Source organism: Panthera tigris, chromosome D2 (assembly GCF_018350195.1).
Source record: "Panthera tigris isolate Pti1 chromosome D2, P.tigris_Pti1_mat1.1, whole genome shotgun sequence".
NCBI classification, from domain to species: Eukaryota; Metazoa; Chordata; class Mammalia; order Carnivora; family Felidae; genus Panthera; species Panthera tigris.
Genome location: NC_056670.1, coordinates 46963990 through 46979833, shown reverse-complemented (window position 1 = coordinate 46979833; position 15844 = coordinate 46963990). Strand labels below are relative to the sequence as shown.

General features: G+C 35.8%; 1 protein-coding gene across 10 annotated transcripts in view; it reads left to right on the top strand.

Moving 5' to 3' along the window:
* Positions 1 to 15844, top strand: part of PARG (poly(ADP-ribose) glycohydrolase) — a 132362-nt gene that overhangs the window by 16236 nt on the left and 100282 nt on the right. For all 10 annotated transcript variants that reach the window (XR_006209030.1, XR_001510073.2, XM_042960254.1 and 7 more), the window contains 3 exons: positions 417 to 539; positions 656 to 739; positions 6176 to 6250. Coding sequence is in view for 8 of the 10 variants with exons in the window: in XM_042960254.1 (XP_042816188.1) it covers positions 417 to 539; positions 656 to 739; positions 6176 to 6250 (282 nt within the window). In the remaining 2 variants the exon portion in view is untranslated. The remainder of the gene's footprint in view (positions 1 to 416; positions 540 to 655; positions 740 to 6175; positions 6251 to 15844) is intronic.

Here is a 15844-nt window from a genome sequence, read left to right as displayed (position 1 = left end):
GGGTAAGAGGGGATGTTAAAAACTGGGGACTTCATTTGGAATCATAGAGGGGAGCCATTGTAGGATTAGAAGCCTGGGAATACTTTAGAAAGATAATGTTTCCAAGTGGGGATGAGGGCTTAATCGGGGATGAATGTGTCTGGGAGCAGCTGGAGTTATGGGGGCCTAGAAGGTAAGCAATAATGAGGACCAGGGGCCTAGAAGGGGTAGAGCTAGAATGACCAAACGTGATGATTTGGAAGCTGATCAAATGAAGGTAAGGAGTAGGAACAGCTGAAGAAGGCTTCTGAGATTTCTTGCCTAGGAGCTGGTCTGTATTTCATAGCATTTGCTTTGGCTGCTTTCTTTGGGTTGTTTTGTGCAATATATACCTAGTTTTTATGCACTTAGAGTTTTCTTGTTTCCCTCTCTTTCAGGTAGACCTTTTGCGAGCAGGAGAAGTTCCTAAACCTTTTCCAACACATTTTAAAGATTTGTGGGACAATAAGCATGTTAAGATGCCTTGTTCAGAACAAAACTTGTACCCTGTGGAAGATGAGGTAAGTACAGAACAGATGTTCTTTTAGTCTTTGAAAATCAGTTTAGTGTGTGCTTATTTGAGTGCTGATTCAGTGATCCAACAGATAATTTAATCTGTTTTTCCTTTTCCTTAAAGAATGGTGAGCGAACTGCAGGGAGCCGGTGGGAGCTCATTCAGACTGCACTTCTCAACAAATTCACACGGCCCCAAAACCTGAAGGTAGTTGTTTTTGCTCTTCTTGCTTCATGTTTGTCATTCTTTGAGATGGGCCCTGTATCTCCCTCCAAGACATTTTCTGATCTTTAATAGACTCAGGTAACAGCATTATTGGTATGCAAAATGCTTGTTTCCTGAGGAACTTTCTTAAGAGACATTCTTGGTTTCCATTCCATCACTAGGAAATGAGTAGAAGAATTGAGAGTTGTAAATGACTTGCCTGGAGCCACACAGAATAATTTGGAGAACCAGGAATAAGACCTTTGTTTCTTGATTCCCCATCCAATTTCCTTCCGACCAAGCTTCTCTTTTATTTTTTAGAATTATCATGTTTCTGAAATGTCTTTAAAAGTAAATCAGGGAAGAATTATGACTTCAGCTATATTTGCCCAAAGGGAACTGAGTTTCCTAATGATTAAAGTATACATTAAACATTCTGTTTTGTATTGCTGTTAATATAGCTTCTAGCAGTCTGATTATTTATTAATCTTACATTTTGGCAATCATTCATTTTTTATTTTTTTTTCAATATTTCACTTAAGACTATAAGGGCAACTATTAGATTATTTTTCTAATATCTAAAATATGAGTGAGTATATGTTTTTTGGCACTATAGCCATGTAAACTTTTAAACTTTTTATAACTATAAACCGTAACAGATTTTTCTATACTTGTGTGAAAATGGGTTTCATTTTCTTTGAGAGACTTAGTTTGTTGTGCACAGTTTCTCAGTGTTTTTTTCAAGTTTTTTTTTTTTTTTAATGGGTGTTTATTTTTGAGACAGAGACAGAGTGTAAGCAGGGGAGGGTCAAAGAGAGAGGGAGACACAGAATCTGAAGCAGGCTCCAGGCTCTGAGCTGTCAGCACAGAGTCCGATGCGGGGCTTGAACTCACGAGCTGTGAGAACATGACCTGAGCTGAAGTCGGATGCTTAACTGAGCCACCCAGGCTCCCCAAGTTTCTTCAAGTTTTATACTGTTTTTCCATTTATACTTAACAAATTGTTCTTAAACGTTCCATATGTCTCTATAGCTCCTATTTTTTCTCTATATTGAAAAAAGTTGTACCATAATGTATTTTGAAAATTTCATTCGTTACGGATAGTGTTTCTCAATCTTGTAATGTACTTCTTTTAAATGGAAGAAATTATCAGGGAGTGCCAGGATCTGTTGATTTATTTTTAGAATAATGTTAACTGCATATGTACAAACATGAAACTAAATATAAACTATACTTACAGTTAGAGCTATATTAGTTGATTTTTTTCCATTTTAAGCATCATGAACCATCAGTTGAGTTGTGTTCGTTGTCATAATGAAAACAGTTTGTATTCAGTATTCCCTTTTTGCACAAAAGTTTTTAACCGCTGATGTGAACCTCAAAATAGTATGCTGAGAGACTTTTAAAAATACCATATAAAGAGGGGCGCCTGGGTGGCTCAGTCAGTTAAGTGTCTGACTTTGGCTCAGGTCACGATCTCACAGTTTGTGAATTCAAACCCTGCGTCAGGTTCTGTGCTGACAGCTCGGAGCCTGGAGCCTGCTCTGGATTCTGTGTCTCCTCTCTCTGCCCCTCCCCAACTTGTGCTCTTTGTCTCTCAAAAATAAATAAATGTAAAAAAAAAAATTAAAAATACTGTGAAAGAAAAAATTCTTCATTTTGTTTTTACTACTTACTAATCACAAACAATTGGTGGATGTTGGTAGATACAAAGATGGGTCTGTATGGAGAACATCAGCTTGCAAATAAATATAATAGTGAGCATTGTAGTCCAGGTTCTTTCTAATTTGACAGTCCTGAACTGCAGTTTATCTTAGGATGGCTCAAAATTTTCACCATTTGTATCTGTTTAAAGCACCAGCCATCGTTTCTACCGTGTCTTTTGTCCTTTGTATTCCAAAACCACAATTATAAACTCACAAAAACAGAAGCAGACCACCCCAGAGTACTATCTATACTCCATTTGACAAACACTGTGTTAGGTCCTTACGGCCTTAGAAACAGCATTATTTAAAATTTCATATTTTTTCTTTTAAGCATGAACGCAGAATAATCATAGTGTTCTAAATTACCTTGTCTGCTCACCTCTTTAGCAATTCCTTAGTGTGCCAATGATAACTTTAGGAAGGGGTAACTGCTTTACTCTGAATTTCCTTTTCTTGTTTAGTTTATGGTAGATTCACCAGAACAGAGTAATCCATTGAGATTTTCTTCTATCTGCTTATGGTAATTGTTTTCTTTGCTGAAAGAACACTATGGAGGGAGGAACATTAAGTCTCTCTTACTGAGTATAATAATCTTTTTGCCACTTTTATTTGATATTGAGTTAAGTGAGGTTAGAAATGTTAACAATTTTTAAAAAAATTGTCTCCTTAAAAATCAGTTTACACAGTAATATTTCTATAAATGATGTGTCTGATGATTTACAAAGAATGGACCTGTCCGTGCTTTAATTATGCTTATTATGAATTATAAATTAAAAGAAACCTCAATAGGTGATAGCTGAGAATACAGAATAGCATCCAGTTTTTAATAGGAGACCTTGTGGTAGACTACTTTTGAGACTTGAAGACTAAAGTAAAAGTAAATATTAGTCAAGAGTTATTGCTAATTATAAATCCCATAAAAGAATTACAGTATGAATTTTAGAGTGTAAAATGTTTTTTCTTACTAACTTTGAGGAATCATTTACATAAAAGAAAATGCATGCTTTTAAAGTATGTAATTTGATGACATTTGACATCCGCACATACTCGTCAAGCCTCCACCCTGATCAAGATACAGAACATTTCTGTCACCTCCGAAGATTCCTCTAATCCCTTTACAGTTGATTCCTCTTTCTGAACTGTCCTCAGGCAGTGTTGATCTGCCTTTTTCTTTTTTCTTTTTTTACTGGAGATTAGTTTATATTTTACATAATGGAATCACATAGTACATATGCTAGTATTTCTGGCTTCTTTCTCTCAGAATGAAAACTTTCAAGATTCATCCATGTTGTTGAGTATGTCAACAGTTTGTTGCAGTACATGTGTTGTTTGTCCTTTTAATCTCTATTAATAATAGACTTTGCTATTTAATACCTTGTATGAGGTTCTGAAGTCAGATACCAGTGATGAGAAAAAATCCTTAAAATTTTCTCTTTCTTAATGGAAAATTTTATATCGTGGCTGTGAGAAAAATAAAAGCTTTTTCTTACCATACTATTTTATGATTGATGCTTTTCCTTTTTGAAGGAACTTGGATATCCCCTGAATCCAAGTAATAATATGCATTGTTGACTCACTTTTTAATCTGGATGCTTGGTGATTGTTTTTATGGCATGAAATATTTTTCAGGAAACTCTTTGGCAGAGTATTAATTTTTAAAAACAGTTACTTATGGGGGCGCCTGGGTGGCTCAGCTGGTTGAGCGTCCAACTTTGGCTCAGGTCATGATCTTGCGGTTTGTGAGTTTGAGCCCCGCGTCGGGCTCTGTGCTGACAGCTCAGAGCCTGGAGCCTGGAGAGTCTGTGTCTCCTCCTCTCTCTGCCCTTCCCATGCTCATGCTCTATCTCTCTCTGTCTCTCAATAATAAATAAATGTTAAGAAAAAAAAACTTTAAGAAAAACAGTAACTTCTGAGGAAATTTAGAAGATTTATAATAATGTAACTATTTTTCAAACTTACATACACCTTCAGTAAAACAAAATTGGGGGCATGTACTATAAATACAAATAGTTGTTTATAAATTCTACATGTTTATTATTATGTTAATATAATATATACATTATAAAATATAACCAAAGTAGAAATTTAAAAGGATGAGATAAAATATAATTGTAAATACAGTTGACCCTCAAACAACACAGGTTTGAACTGTACCAGTCTCCCATGTGGATTGTTTTGATAATACAGTACTGTAAATGTATTTTCTTTTCCTTATAATTTTCTTAATAATGTTTTTTTCTCTAGCTTACTTGATTGTCAGAATATAGTATATAATACATACAACATGCAAAACATGTTAACTATGTTATCACTAAGGCTCGGATCAACAACAGGCTATTAGTGTAGGTAAATTTTGGAGGGAGTCAGAAGTTACACGCAGATTTTCAATCCTTGTGCTGTTCCTGCATCCACTATAATAGTTCTTTCTGCATGACTACTGGATTGTCTTATGCATACCCCACTCTGGTGTTAAATAAAATTCATCGGAGTAAATTTTAAAGATCTTACTGGCTTTTATTCAATGATTTATTAATTAAGCAGTATCTTATATAGCAGATGGAAAGACACTCTAAGAAGCTGTAGGAAATGAAAGACTTTTATAGGCAGAAGTGAGTGGGAGCAAGGAAGTTATTTTAGGAAAAAATAGAGTAGTTGTGGTGGTCACCTTCCTGTAGGGGATGGCAGAGTTCTGTCAGGCTGATTAACTAGTTCTGACCATCTGATTCCTCATTGACTGGTTTAAGATTCCATTTGTGGGAGAGGCTGAAACTAATTAAGTTTTGTCTCTGGTTGGTGGCATAAGCGACTCCTTTTGGGACCTGTTTTGTTTTTATTGCTGGTAACAAGAAAAAAGTACTGCCTATTCAGTTAAATGTTACACCAGTAGATGGCGTGCTATTTTGACTTTTCACTACATAAATAAGTAATTTATATGAACTGCTGGGGGAAGATAACCATTTATATGTAGCTTATAAAAAATAGCTGATAATAAAGGCAAAAAACCAATTTTATGCCTTAGGGCAGTGTTTCTCAATCTTTATTTCATTATTGCCACCTCTCCCAGAAAGTACTCTTCCCATGAAATTTTAATACTACAAGTACATTATATATTTACATGTATAGTGTAACCCTATTGATAGCCAACAATCATTATAATATTTAAATTTTTTTATCTCCAAGATCCAATTTTTGTCCACTGAGAGTGTATCACTTCTGTTTATAATGTAAATGTTAAGAGTTTGGATTTTTTTTTTTTCCTATTACTTGACGTTTCTAATCGCATTTTTTTTTTTTAAAGAACCTTTGCTGTCATTTCTTTTAAATTTTTTTTTTTACATTTATTTATTTTTGAGAGACAGAGACAGAGCACAAATTGTGGAGAGGCAAAGAGAATGAGATACAGAATCTGAAGCAGGCTCCAGGCTCTGAGCTGTCAGCACAGAGCCTGATGTGGGGCTCGAACCCACAAACCGTGAGATCATGACCTGAGCCGAAGTCGGACGCCCAACCGACTGAGCCACCCAGGCGCCCCTCTAATCTCATTTTTCTTAAGTGAATAACAAATTAGTGTGTATTCTGTTTGTTCATAGCTACTGATGTGGAATAGCTAATGGTAGGAGGAAGGTTAATGCTGGTTAAGAAATTTACTGGAAGTAGTTCATATAGGAGAAAGGTTATTCATAGATAAATTACTTGACTGTGTCATGAGGTTTTGTTTATGCTTTTTCCATAGGATGCTATTTTGAAATATAATGTGGCATATTCTAAGAAATGGGACTTCACAGCTTTGGTTGATTTCTGGGATAAGGTAAAAGTGTGCTTATTTCTTTCACTATGAAAATGATGTAAGTCTGTAAAAATTTTGAGAAAAATAACCATAAATCTTTTGCACTAACATAATTACTATTCTTTATTTTTGTGAAAAATATTTCCTGTTATATGTATATTTTAGCCGCTAATTTTGAATTTTTCTTTTTTCTCTCATGAAGAGAATACTGTTATATTGTTGTACAATCATCATTATTAATGGCTACATGATATGTCATGATTAGAAACATCAAGGTTGCATTCAGTTTTACTCTGTTCTCAATTACAGTGTAGTAACATCTTTACATGTGTGTGTGTGTGTGTGTGTGTGTGTGTACACACACATATACACAGACACACATACATATATATATATATGTTTTCCCAGATTTGATATTGTTTGTTTAGGTGATTCCCAGTAAGTAGATGGCTAGGTCAAAGGACACAAAACTTTTTATGGCTCTGGGTTTATGTTGTAAAATTATTTTCCACAGGAAATTGTAGTAATTTTGTATACCATCTTCAATGGGTAAGAATACCACTTTCATAGTAGTGTTAAAAGAATAGGTGTCATCCACTGCTATTTGAAAAAATAAGAGTATACCTTTTTTTTTTTTAACATTTTATTTTGAAATAATGATAGGTTCATGTGAAATTGCAAAGAAATGTGCAGGGAGGTCCTGTGCACACTTCATCCCACCTTCCCTGATGTCAATTGCTTAAATAAATACAATACATTACCAAACCCAGGAAGTTGACATAAAGGATTATTTATATTTTGTCAGTTATACCTGTACTCATTTGTGAGTGTAGTTATATAACCGTAGCTTTGTGTAACCACACCACAGTCAAGGTACAGAGCTATTCCGTCACCACAGTGCTCACTGGTGCTGCCTGTTATCGCCACACAAATTCCCACCTAACTTCCAGCAACGACTGTCTGTTCTCCATCTTTATAATTTTGTTATTTCAGAAAGGTTACAGTGTGTAACCTTTCAAATTGCCTTTTCTCACTCAATATAATTCCTTTGAATCCACCAATAGTTTGTTCCTTTTTATTGCTAAATAACATTCCATGATATGGATGTATCACACTTTAACTATAGATGATTTCAGGACATTTGGGTTGTTTCCAGTTTTTTGCTGTTTCAACTAAAACTACTTAGAACTTTCATGTGCAGGTTTTTGTAAGAACATAGTGCATGAACATTTCTTTGGGATAAATGCCGAAGAGTGTGATTTTGAATTGTTTGATAAATGTATTTTTAGTTTTAGAAGAAACTGCTAATTACTTTTGCTAGGTAAGTAAGCCCCCCAAAGAAAGATAACTTGTATATAGAGTCCATTTTCTTATGTTTGTACAATTTGATTCTTTTGCTCACATTATTTTTAGTTATCCATATTACTTATGCTCCATTTACTAATAATTAGTACTGATTTTGGAGCGGGAACATTTTGAATGAAATATTTTCAGTTTTACACAATTCTTTCTTACCTAATAGAGAATAAATATTGAACTTTGAACTTGTCCTATGTATTTTATATTGAGGCCTTTCCCTCTTTGGCCTTTTTTTCAGATAAATGACTCTGAGGCAAATAACATAATTATCGTTATTCCTATCATAAATGAGTGGTTGCGATTTAGAGATGGGCTTTCTTGGCCAAAGTGACATAGTTTGTTCATGACAGGATACTGTAACTAGAGCAGTGTTCTTTCCACTATTGTCTGCAATCAGAATATGATATCCCTCGGCACACATCCTTCCCTCCTACTTGCTGCCTCATTTTCTCTGTAATAAAAGACTGATATGCCACTTATCTCTGTTGAAATTCTGTCTCCCCAGACTCACATTTTCCTTTCTGATCCCTCCAAAATGAGGTGTCACCTTTCTTTGAATTTCCATGTGGATTTTTAAATTTATCTTGTGGCACTCTCTCTTTGCCTTGCTTTATTCTTGATGAGATGTTGACATCCTCTACGACATTAAAAGTTTTGTGGAACAGAGACTGTGTCATTTCTTAGTTTTGTGTTTCCTGTAGCACATACACAATGCCTTACATATAGTGAGTGCTCCTTAAGTATTATAGACTGGATTTCAACAGATCAAGTAGTCATACTGGTTTTCAGGGATACCAAAGTCAGGAGACTATTAAAAAGTAATGGTTCAAATTAATAAAAATTGTTTTTCTGATTCCTGCTCCTATATCCTATAATGCATACAACATACCTAAATATAACAGACTCTTTTCTGAGCATTTTTAGCTAGTGATGTTCCAGTGTTCTTATCAGTTCATTTCTTGTGATGTTATTATATGGAAGATCTGTCTGTCCTTTTGGACTGTTGCTGGTAATTTAAAAGAAAGTGGTTAATTACATTGTCAGTAATTACACATTAAGACTATTGTCAATCCGTGTAGTCACTACTTCCTGTTAATTTGGAAGAGCCTAAAAATATAATGCAATTGACAGTGGTATAAATAATACCACCATCCTTTTTTTTCCAGAAATATTTTTATTATCTCATAAAGAATGAGACAGCATGATATACAGCAGTGGCTCTCAGATTTATTATGTATCTGAATCCTGGAGGGCTTGTTAGAACACAGATTGTAGCCCACCATCCTCTCTGAGAATCTGATTAACTAGGTCTAGGGTAGGACCTGAGACATTTTGCATTTCTAACAGGTTCATAGGTGATATTGTTGCTGCTGGTTTGGGAACCTTACTTTGAGAACCACTGGTGCAGAAAAGATCATAGAATTGGAAATGAGAATCGTAGGGGGGCACCTAGGTGGCTCAGTCAGTTGAGGTTCTGACCTTGGCTTGGCTCGGGTCATGATCTCCCAGTTCCTGAGTTCAAGCCCCACATTGGGCACATCTGCTCGGCCTGCTTCAGATCTCCTGTCCTTCTCTCTCTGTCCCTCCCCCACTTGTGCTTTCTCAAAAATAAATATTTTAAAAAAATGGCTCTTAAAAAAAAAAAAGAGAGAATCATGGGTTCTTAGTCTCAACTCTGTATAAACTTGGGCAGGCCACGTGACTTCAGCCTTAGTCTCCTTATTTGTTAACAAAATAACCACTTACTCTACCTTAATGTCATGTTTTAAGGATCTAGCTGACTAATGTATCTGAAATCACTTAAAATTCTGGAGCAATAATCAAATATGTTATTACTTTCTTACCTGTGAAAAGTTTGTTTTACTGCTTTTAAAAAAGGGTTTTTTTTTTTTTATCATTAACACTATCTGAATTGTAGAAATAAACAATAAAACAATAAAAATTGTCCATGATTTTGCTTCCCAGAAACAATCACTGTTAACATTTAAAAAAAAAATGTAATTTTATCTACCTGTGCATATTAAATGTGGATTTTTTTTAAGTTTGTTTATTTGAATAGAGAAAAAGCATGAGTGGGGAAGGGGTAGAGAGGGAGAGAGAGAGAGAAAAATCTCAAGTAGATGTGGGGCACAGACTCACAAACCAAACCTGTGAGGTCATGACCTGAGCTGAAGTTGGATGCTTAACTGAGCCACCCAGGCGCCCCTAAATATGGATTTTTAAAAATATTATTTTACAGTGTACATCCTGGTGCCTGAATCTTTTGTATCCGTGATTATTTCCTCAGGATATAGAAATATAGTCATTGGATCAAAAGGTATGTTGGTTTTTTAGGCCTTCAATACATACTAACGATTCACCTTTCTAGAAGGTTGTGTCGGTTTTCAGTTCTCCTCTCAATGTGTGAGTCCTGTAGTGCAGCGCCCCCCTCAGTATATTTAGACTTCCAAAGTGTGATTAACACATAAAGCACCCTGTATAGTATCTTCTGCAGAGTCTTACTATGTTTGCTAAATTTGTTGCCTAGGAAAGTGTTCCTATAAGATAATTCAAGCCTCTTAGAAGAGTAACTCTTGGTTAGGATAAAGTAATTTTCTAGCAACTATAGTGGTATTATGGGAATGAGAACTCTGTAGTTGAAATGACATTACTTCTCAGACTCTAAGCAGGTAATTTTACTAATAAAACATGAGGTTTATAATACATATTATAAATTTGAAATTACTTGCTTTTAAAGTTTGAGATCATTTTTTCCTGGGTATATCCTCTAAATATTACATTTTTTCATAGACCGGAAGAAATGTGTTCAGCTACTTTTGAGGAAAGGAGGAAAAAAGGAAACAGTATTTATTGAAGACATATTACCAAAAGGAATATATTATTGAATTTAATCGTCAAACATTTTTGTAAAATATAGATAGTACATTCAATTTAGAGAGGAAAGTAGATTTAGAGAGCTTAAGTAATTTGGTCAACATTATACAAATATTGAATGAATTCACCAATGAAGTATTGAGGAATCTAGATTTAAAAAAAAATTTTTTTTAACGTTTATTCACTTTTTGAGAGACAGAGACAGAGTGTGAGCGGGGCAGGGGTAGAGAGAGAGAGGGAGACACAGAATCCAAAGCAGGCTCCAGGCTCTGAGCTTGTCAGCACAGAGCCTGATGCGGGGCTCAAACTCACGAACTGTGAGATCGTGACCTGAGCTGAAGTCGGACGCTTAACCGAGCCACCCAGGTGCCCCTAGATTTTTTTTTTTTTAATTTTTAAAAACTTATTGAGACAGAGAGACAGTTTGAGTGGGGGAAGGGCAGAGATTGAGGGAGATACTGAATCTGAAGCAGGGTTCTAGGCTCTGAGCTGACAGCACAGAGCTCAACACGGGGCTCGAACTCACAAACCATGAAATCATGACCTGAGCTGAAGTTGATCACTTAACCGACTGAGCCACCCAGGTGCCCCTTGGGGAATCTAGATTTGAGCTCAGTTCAGTTCCAGCCAATATAGCTGACCAGTAACCATTCATTGAATATACGAAGGACTCTTAGACTTTAAGGCCTGTGTTTTTTGTATTGTGATGGTGTTTGTCCCTTAAAGAACGCTGAACACTCTTATATAGAAGGCATTGTATTATTAAAGATGGGGAATTGATTGACAGTCTTAATCATCAGAAAGCATGGCCATAGATGACTATAATAGAGTCTAGTGGGTCATGGAAGGGGAAGAGAGTTTTATTTGGGTCACGGGACAGATATTATAGAGGACATGGTATTTGAGTGGTAGAGTGTAAAATGTATAGAGGAGAGATAGTTAAAGGAAATATATTACACAAATAGTCTGTGAAATCCCTTGACTTCTTTCACTTAGCACGATGTTTGCAAGGTTTACCTATGTTGTAACATGTATCAAATACTTGATACCTTTTTATTGCTGGATAATATTCCATTGTGTGAGTATACCGCATGTTGTTTATCCATTGATAAGTTGATGGATGTTTGGGTTGTTTTGACTTTTTGGCTATTATCATTAGTGTTGCTGTGAACATTTATGTGTAGGTTTTTGTGTGGGCATATTTCTTCACTTCTCTTGAATGTATACCTAGAAATTGTTGGATTGTGTGGTAACTTGTTTCATATTTTAAAGAGCTGTCAGACTGTTGATCAAAGTGGCTACATTGTTACATAATCATGCCAACAATGCACAAGGATTTCTTGCTTGTTAATGTGTGTCCTTTTGATTTTAGCCATTCTGGTTGGTGTGAAGAAGTATCTCAGCATGGTTTGGTTTGCATTTCTCTAATGACTGATGTTAAACATCTTTTCATGTGCTTATTGGCCATTTGTATAGCTTCTTTTGAGAAATATCCATTCACATCTTTTGTGCTTTTGAAAAAATTGGGTTATTTGTTGTTGTTTTTAAGTTTATTTATTTATTTTGAGAGAGAGAGAGCACAAGTGGGGAAGGGCAGAGAGAGAGGGAGACAAAGAATCCCAAGCAGGCTCCACATCACCAATGCAGAGCCCCTTACGGGGCTCGAACTCAAACCCTCACAAACAGTTAGATCATGACTTGAGCCGAAGTGGGATGCTTAACCAACTGAGCCATCCAGGCGCCCTAATTATTTGTTTTTTATTTTTTAATTTATTTTATTTTATTTTTTATTTTATGTTATGTTATTTATGTTTATTCTTGAGAGAGAGAGAGAGAGAGAGAGAGAGAGAGAGACAGTTTGAGCTGGGGAGGGGCAGAGAGGGAGACACAGAATCTGAAGCAGGCTCCTAACCCATAGTTGGATGCCCAACCGACTGAGCCACCCAGGCACCCTGTTTTTTTATTAGTGAGTTATAAGTGTCCTGTAAGTTTTAAGTTCCTTATCAGAATATGATTTGCAGATATTTTCTATTTTGTAGGTTGTCTTTTCATTTTCTTGTATCCTTTGAAGCATAAATTTTTTAAAAATTTGACAAAGTCTGATTTTTTTTTCTGTTTTTGTTGTCATATCTAAAAAGCTAATCCAAAGTCACAAAGATTTACTCCTTTGTTTTCTTCCATGATTTTTTTTTTTAAATGTTTATTCATTTTTGAGAGCGAGACAGAGCGTGAGTGGGAGAAGGGCAGAGAGAGATGGAGACACAGAATCTGAAGCAACCTCCAGGCTCTGAGCAGCACAGAGCCTGACACGGGGCTTGAACCCATGAACTCTGAGATCATAACCTGAGCCAAATTCAGGTGCTTCACCAAGTGAGCCACCCATGTGCCCCTACATCCACAAATGTTATGGTTTTAGCTCTTATGCTTAGGTCCAAGACCCATTTTGAGTTAATATGTATATGGTATGAATTAGGGGCCCACTTTTATTGTTTTGCAGATGGGTACCCATTTTGTGTTATTTTTCATATATTGTAGAGATCTAATTTCGTTATTTTGTATGTGGATATCTGGTTGTCCCAGAACCATTTGTTGAAAAGACTATTCTTATCCCTATTGATTTTTCTTGGCATTCTTTCAAAAACCAATTGACCATAAACATTTATGTGGGCTCTCAGTTCTGTTCCATTGATCTATATGTCTGTCTTTATGCCCCTATCACACAGTTTTGATTACTAAACTTTGAAGTAAGTTTTAAACTGGGAAGTGTGAGTCTTCCAACTTTGTTCCTTTTCTAGTTTGTTTTGGCCATTTTGGATCTTTTGCATTTCCACGTGAATTTTAGGGTCAGCTTGTTAATTTCTGCAAGGAGTTAGCTGTGAAGGCCAATTTTTATCATATTAATAGGATCCAAACCAATTTTGCATTTTGAGGTAGGACCAGTAATACAGGGAGGGTTACCTTATCAAGTTTTTGACCTGTGTGATACTAAATGGCAGGCATATGGGGCACCTGGGTGGCTCAGTCAGTTAAGCGGCAGGCATAAATTAAGTAACAGAAGACTTAATGCTGCTATCAGAATATCCTTGAATCTATGTATCTCTTACTCTTACAGAGATCTCATTTTTGATGCAAAGTTGACCAAACTGATATCATCTTTATCACTTCAATTGTCATATATACATGATTTATTTGTATTTTGTAATTTTCTGGGTTTAAATTGGATACAGTTGTTAATTTTGGTAAGAAGTAATGTTAAATCTGACATTTTATGATGGCAGTAAAACATGCCATTGATTAAAATACCTGTCACCTTGCTATGAGGTAAAGTAGTCATTTTTTTTTTTTATCTCTCTTCTTAATCAAAGTACTCAGACAGGACCTTGTTTCCCCTTTATCAGGTGACCTTGCCCAGAAGCATTCCTGTAAGGGTAATATATAGCAAGTTTTGGTGTGTTTAGTGTAGACCATAAATATGAGGTGATTACCAAGGTGCTGATGATAGTTTTACAGTTCTTTAGAGAGAGGAGGTATTGCATTTTTGACCTTCTGCTTTTTTTTTACTTTGTAAATGTGCAGATGGTTGGAGGAGTCCCTATAACTGCACCAAATATTCATTTATTTTTTTCAAGTCTTTGTATATATATTTAATATTTTGTAGTTATATTTAGATATAAGAATATATTTAAGATATTTTAGGATATATTATAAAATTATGTTACATAGCTTTTTATCATCTTTAGTCTTTAAAAAACTTTTTTTAATTTTTATTTTTGAGAGAGAGGGAGAGGGAGACACAGAGTGTGAACAGGGAAGGGGCAGAGAGAGAGGGAGACACAGAATCCGAACCAGGCTTCAAGTTCTGAGCTGTCAGCACAGAGCCCGACGCGGGGCTCGAACCCACAAACCATGAGATCGTGACCTGAGCGAAAGACACTCAACTGATCTTTAGTCTTTTTTTTTTTTTTAATGTTTATTTATTTACTTTGGGGGGGGGGCAGAAAGAGAGGAGAGAGAGAATCCCAAGCAGGCTCCACACTTTTGGTGCAGAGCCTGATGTGGGGCTCATCCCATGAACCTCAAACTCATGACCTGAGCCAAAACCAAGAATCAGACATTCCATTGATTGAGCCACCCAGGTGCCTGTCATCTTTCGTCTTTTTTTTTTTTAAGTTTATTTTTGAGAAGAGAGGCAGTGTGAGTGGGGGAGGGGTAAAGGGAGAGAAGGAGACACAGAATCCCAAGCAGGTTCTGCACTGTCAGCACAGAGCCCAATGTGGGTCTTGAATTCATGAACCGTGAGATCGTGACCTGAGCTGAAACCAAGAGTCGGATGCTTAACTGACTGAGCCACCCAGGTGCTCCTCCTCATCTTTAGTCTTAATTGTTGTATAATACTCCATTAAATTGATAGATCATTTGCTCAGCCATTCCAGTGTTAGGGATTTAAGGACATCTGTTTGTGTAAAGCTTATCTCAAGATTCAAGGGTGTTCTTCCTTGTTGTGACTATTATTCTCTTGTCATCAGTGTACTTAATGGAAGACCTTGGATGTTTAATACAGTTGTGTGTTTTTCTGTCCATCAAATCTCCAAAGATATTAATAACCTAGATCTTTCCCATGTCACAGCCCACAGAGATAACATTGCCCAGGCCCGCAGTGGTTAGTGAGAAGAAATGTTAGACATATGTGCTAATGGGATTGGAGGAGGAAAATGAGGTCTTCAATGCAAGGGAAACAATTGTTGGCTAGGTTTTAAATTATAAATGAATTATATTTGCTTGGTATTATCTGTGTCCACATTTTAGAGTAGGAGTGCTTCTTAAATGTTGTTTATTAGCAGTTTTTGGGAAATTGTTTACTTAAATGTCACATTGAACTCTGAGTGCCTTGCTTTGTAAGGAAAAAAATAAAGTTGAAATTAACATCATATTAATTTTAATATTTTAACTGCAAAAGTTAAGTTTATTTTGGAGCTGTTAATAAAACCTTGCTTTGGCTAATTCTGTGCATATTTGATTTTGCAACTAAACCTTTATAAAAGGAGGTGTTAATATCCACAGTCATTTAGTGTCATTCCATGGTACAGTTTTACCTAATATTTACACTAGTATTTAGTGCAAGAAGTAAAAGACCTAGAATCCTGCTAATCCTTCTATGTGAGCATCCTTATTTGGGATGAGAGTGAGTTTTTACTTCTGTCAGAATCTAGCAAAGATCACAGAGATCTATGTGTTATTTTGTAATTTACAGTTAGATATTTAGATGCTAGTGAGTTGAAATGGCCATTAGTTAGTGGTTTTTTTTGCATCTTGAGTGCTAATATTGGTCTTCCTCATTGCCAGCTGTTGAAAGTGCCAGGAACAAATAATCTGTTTTATGGT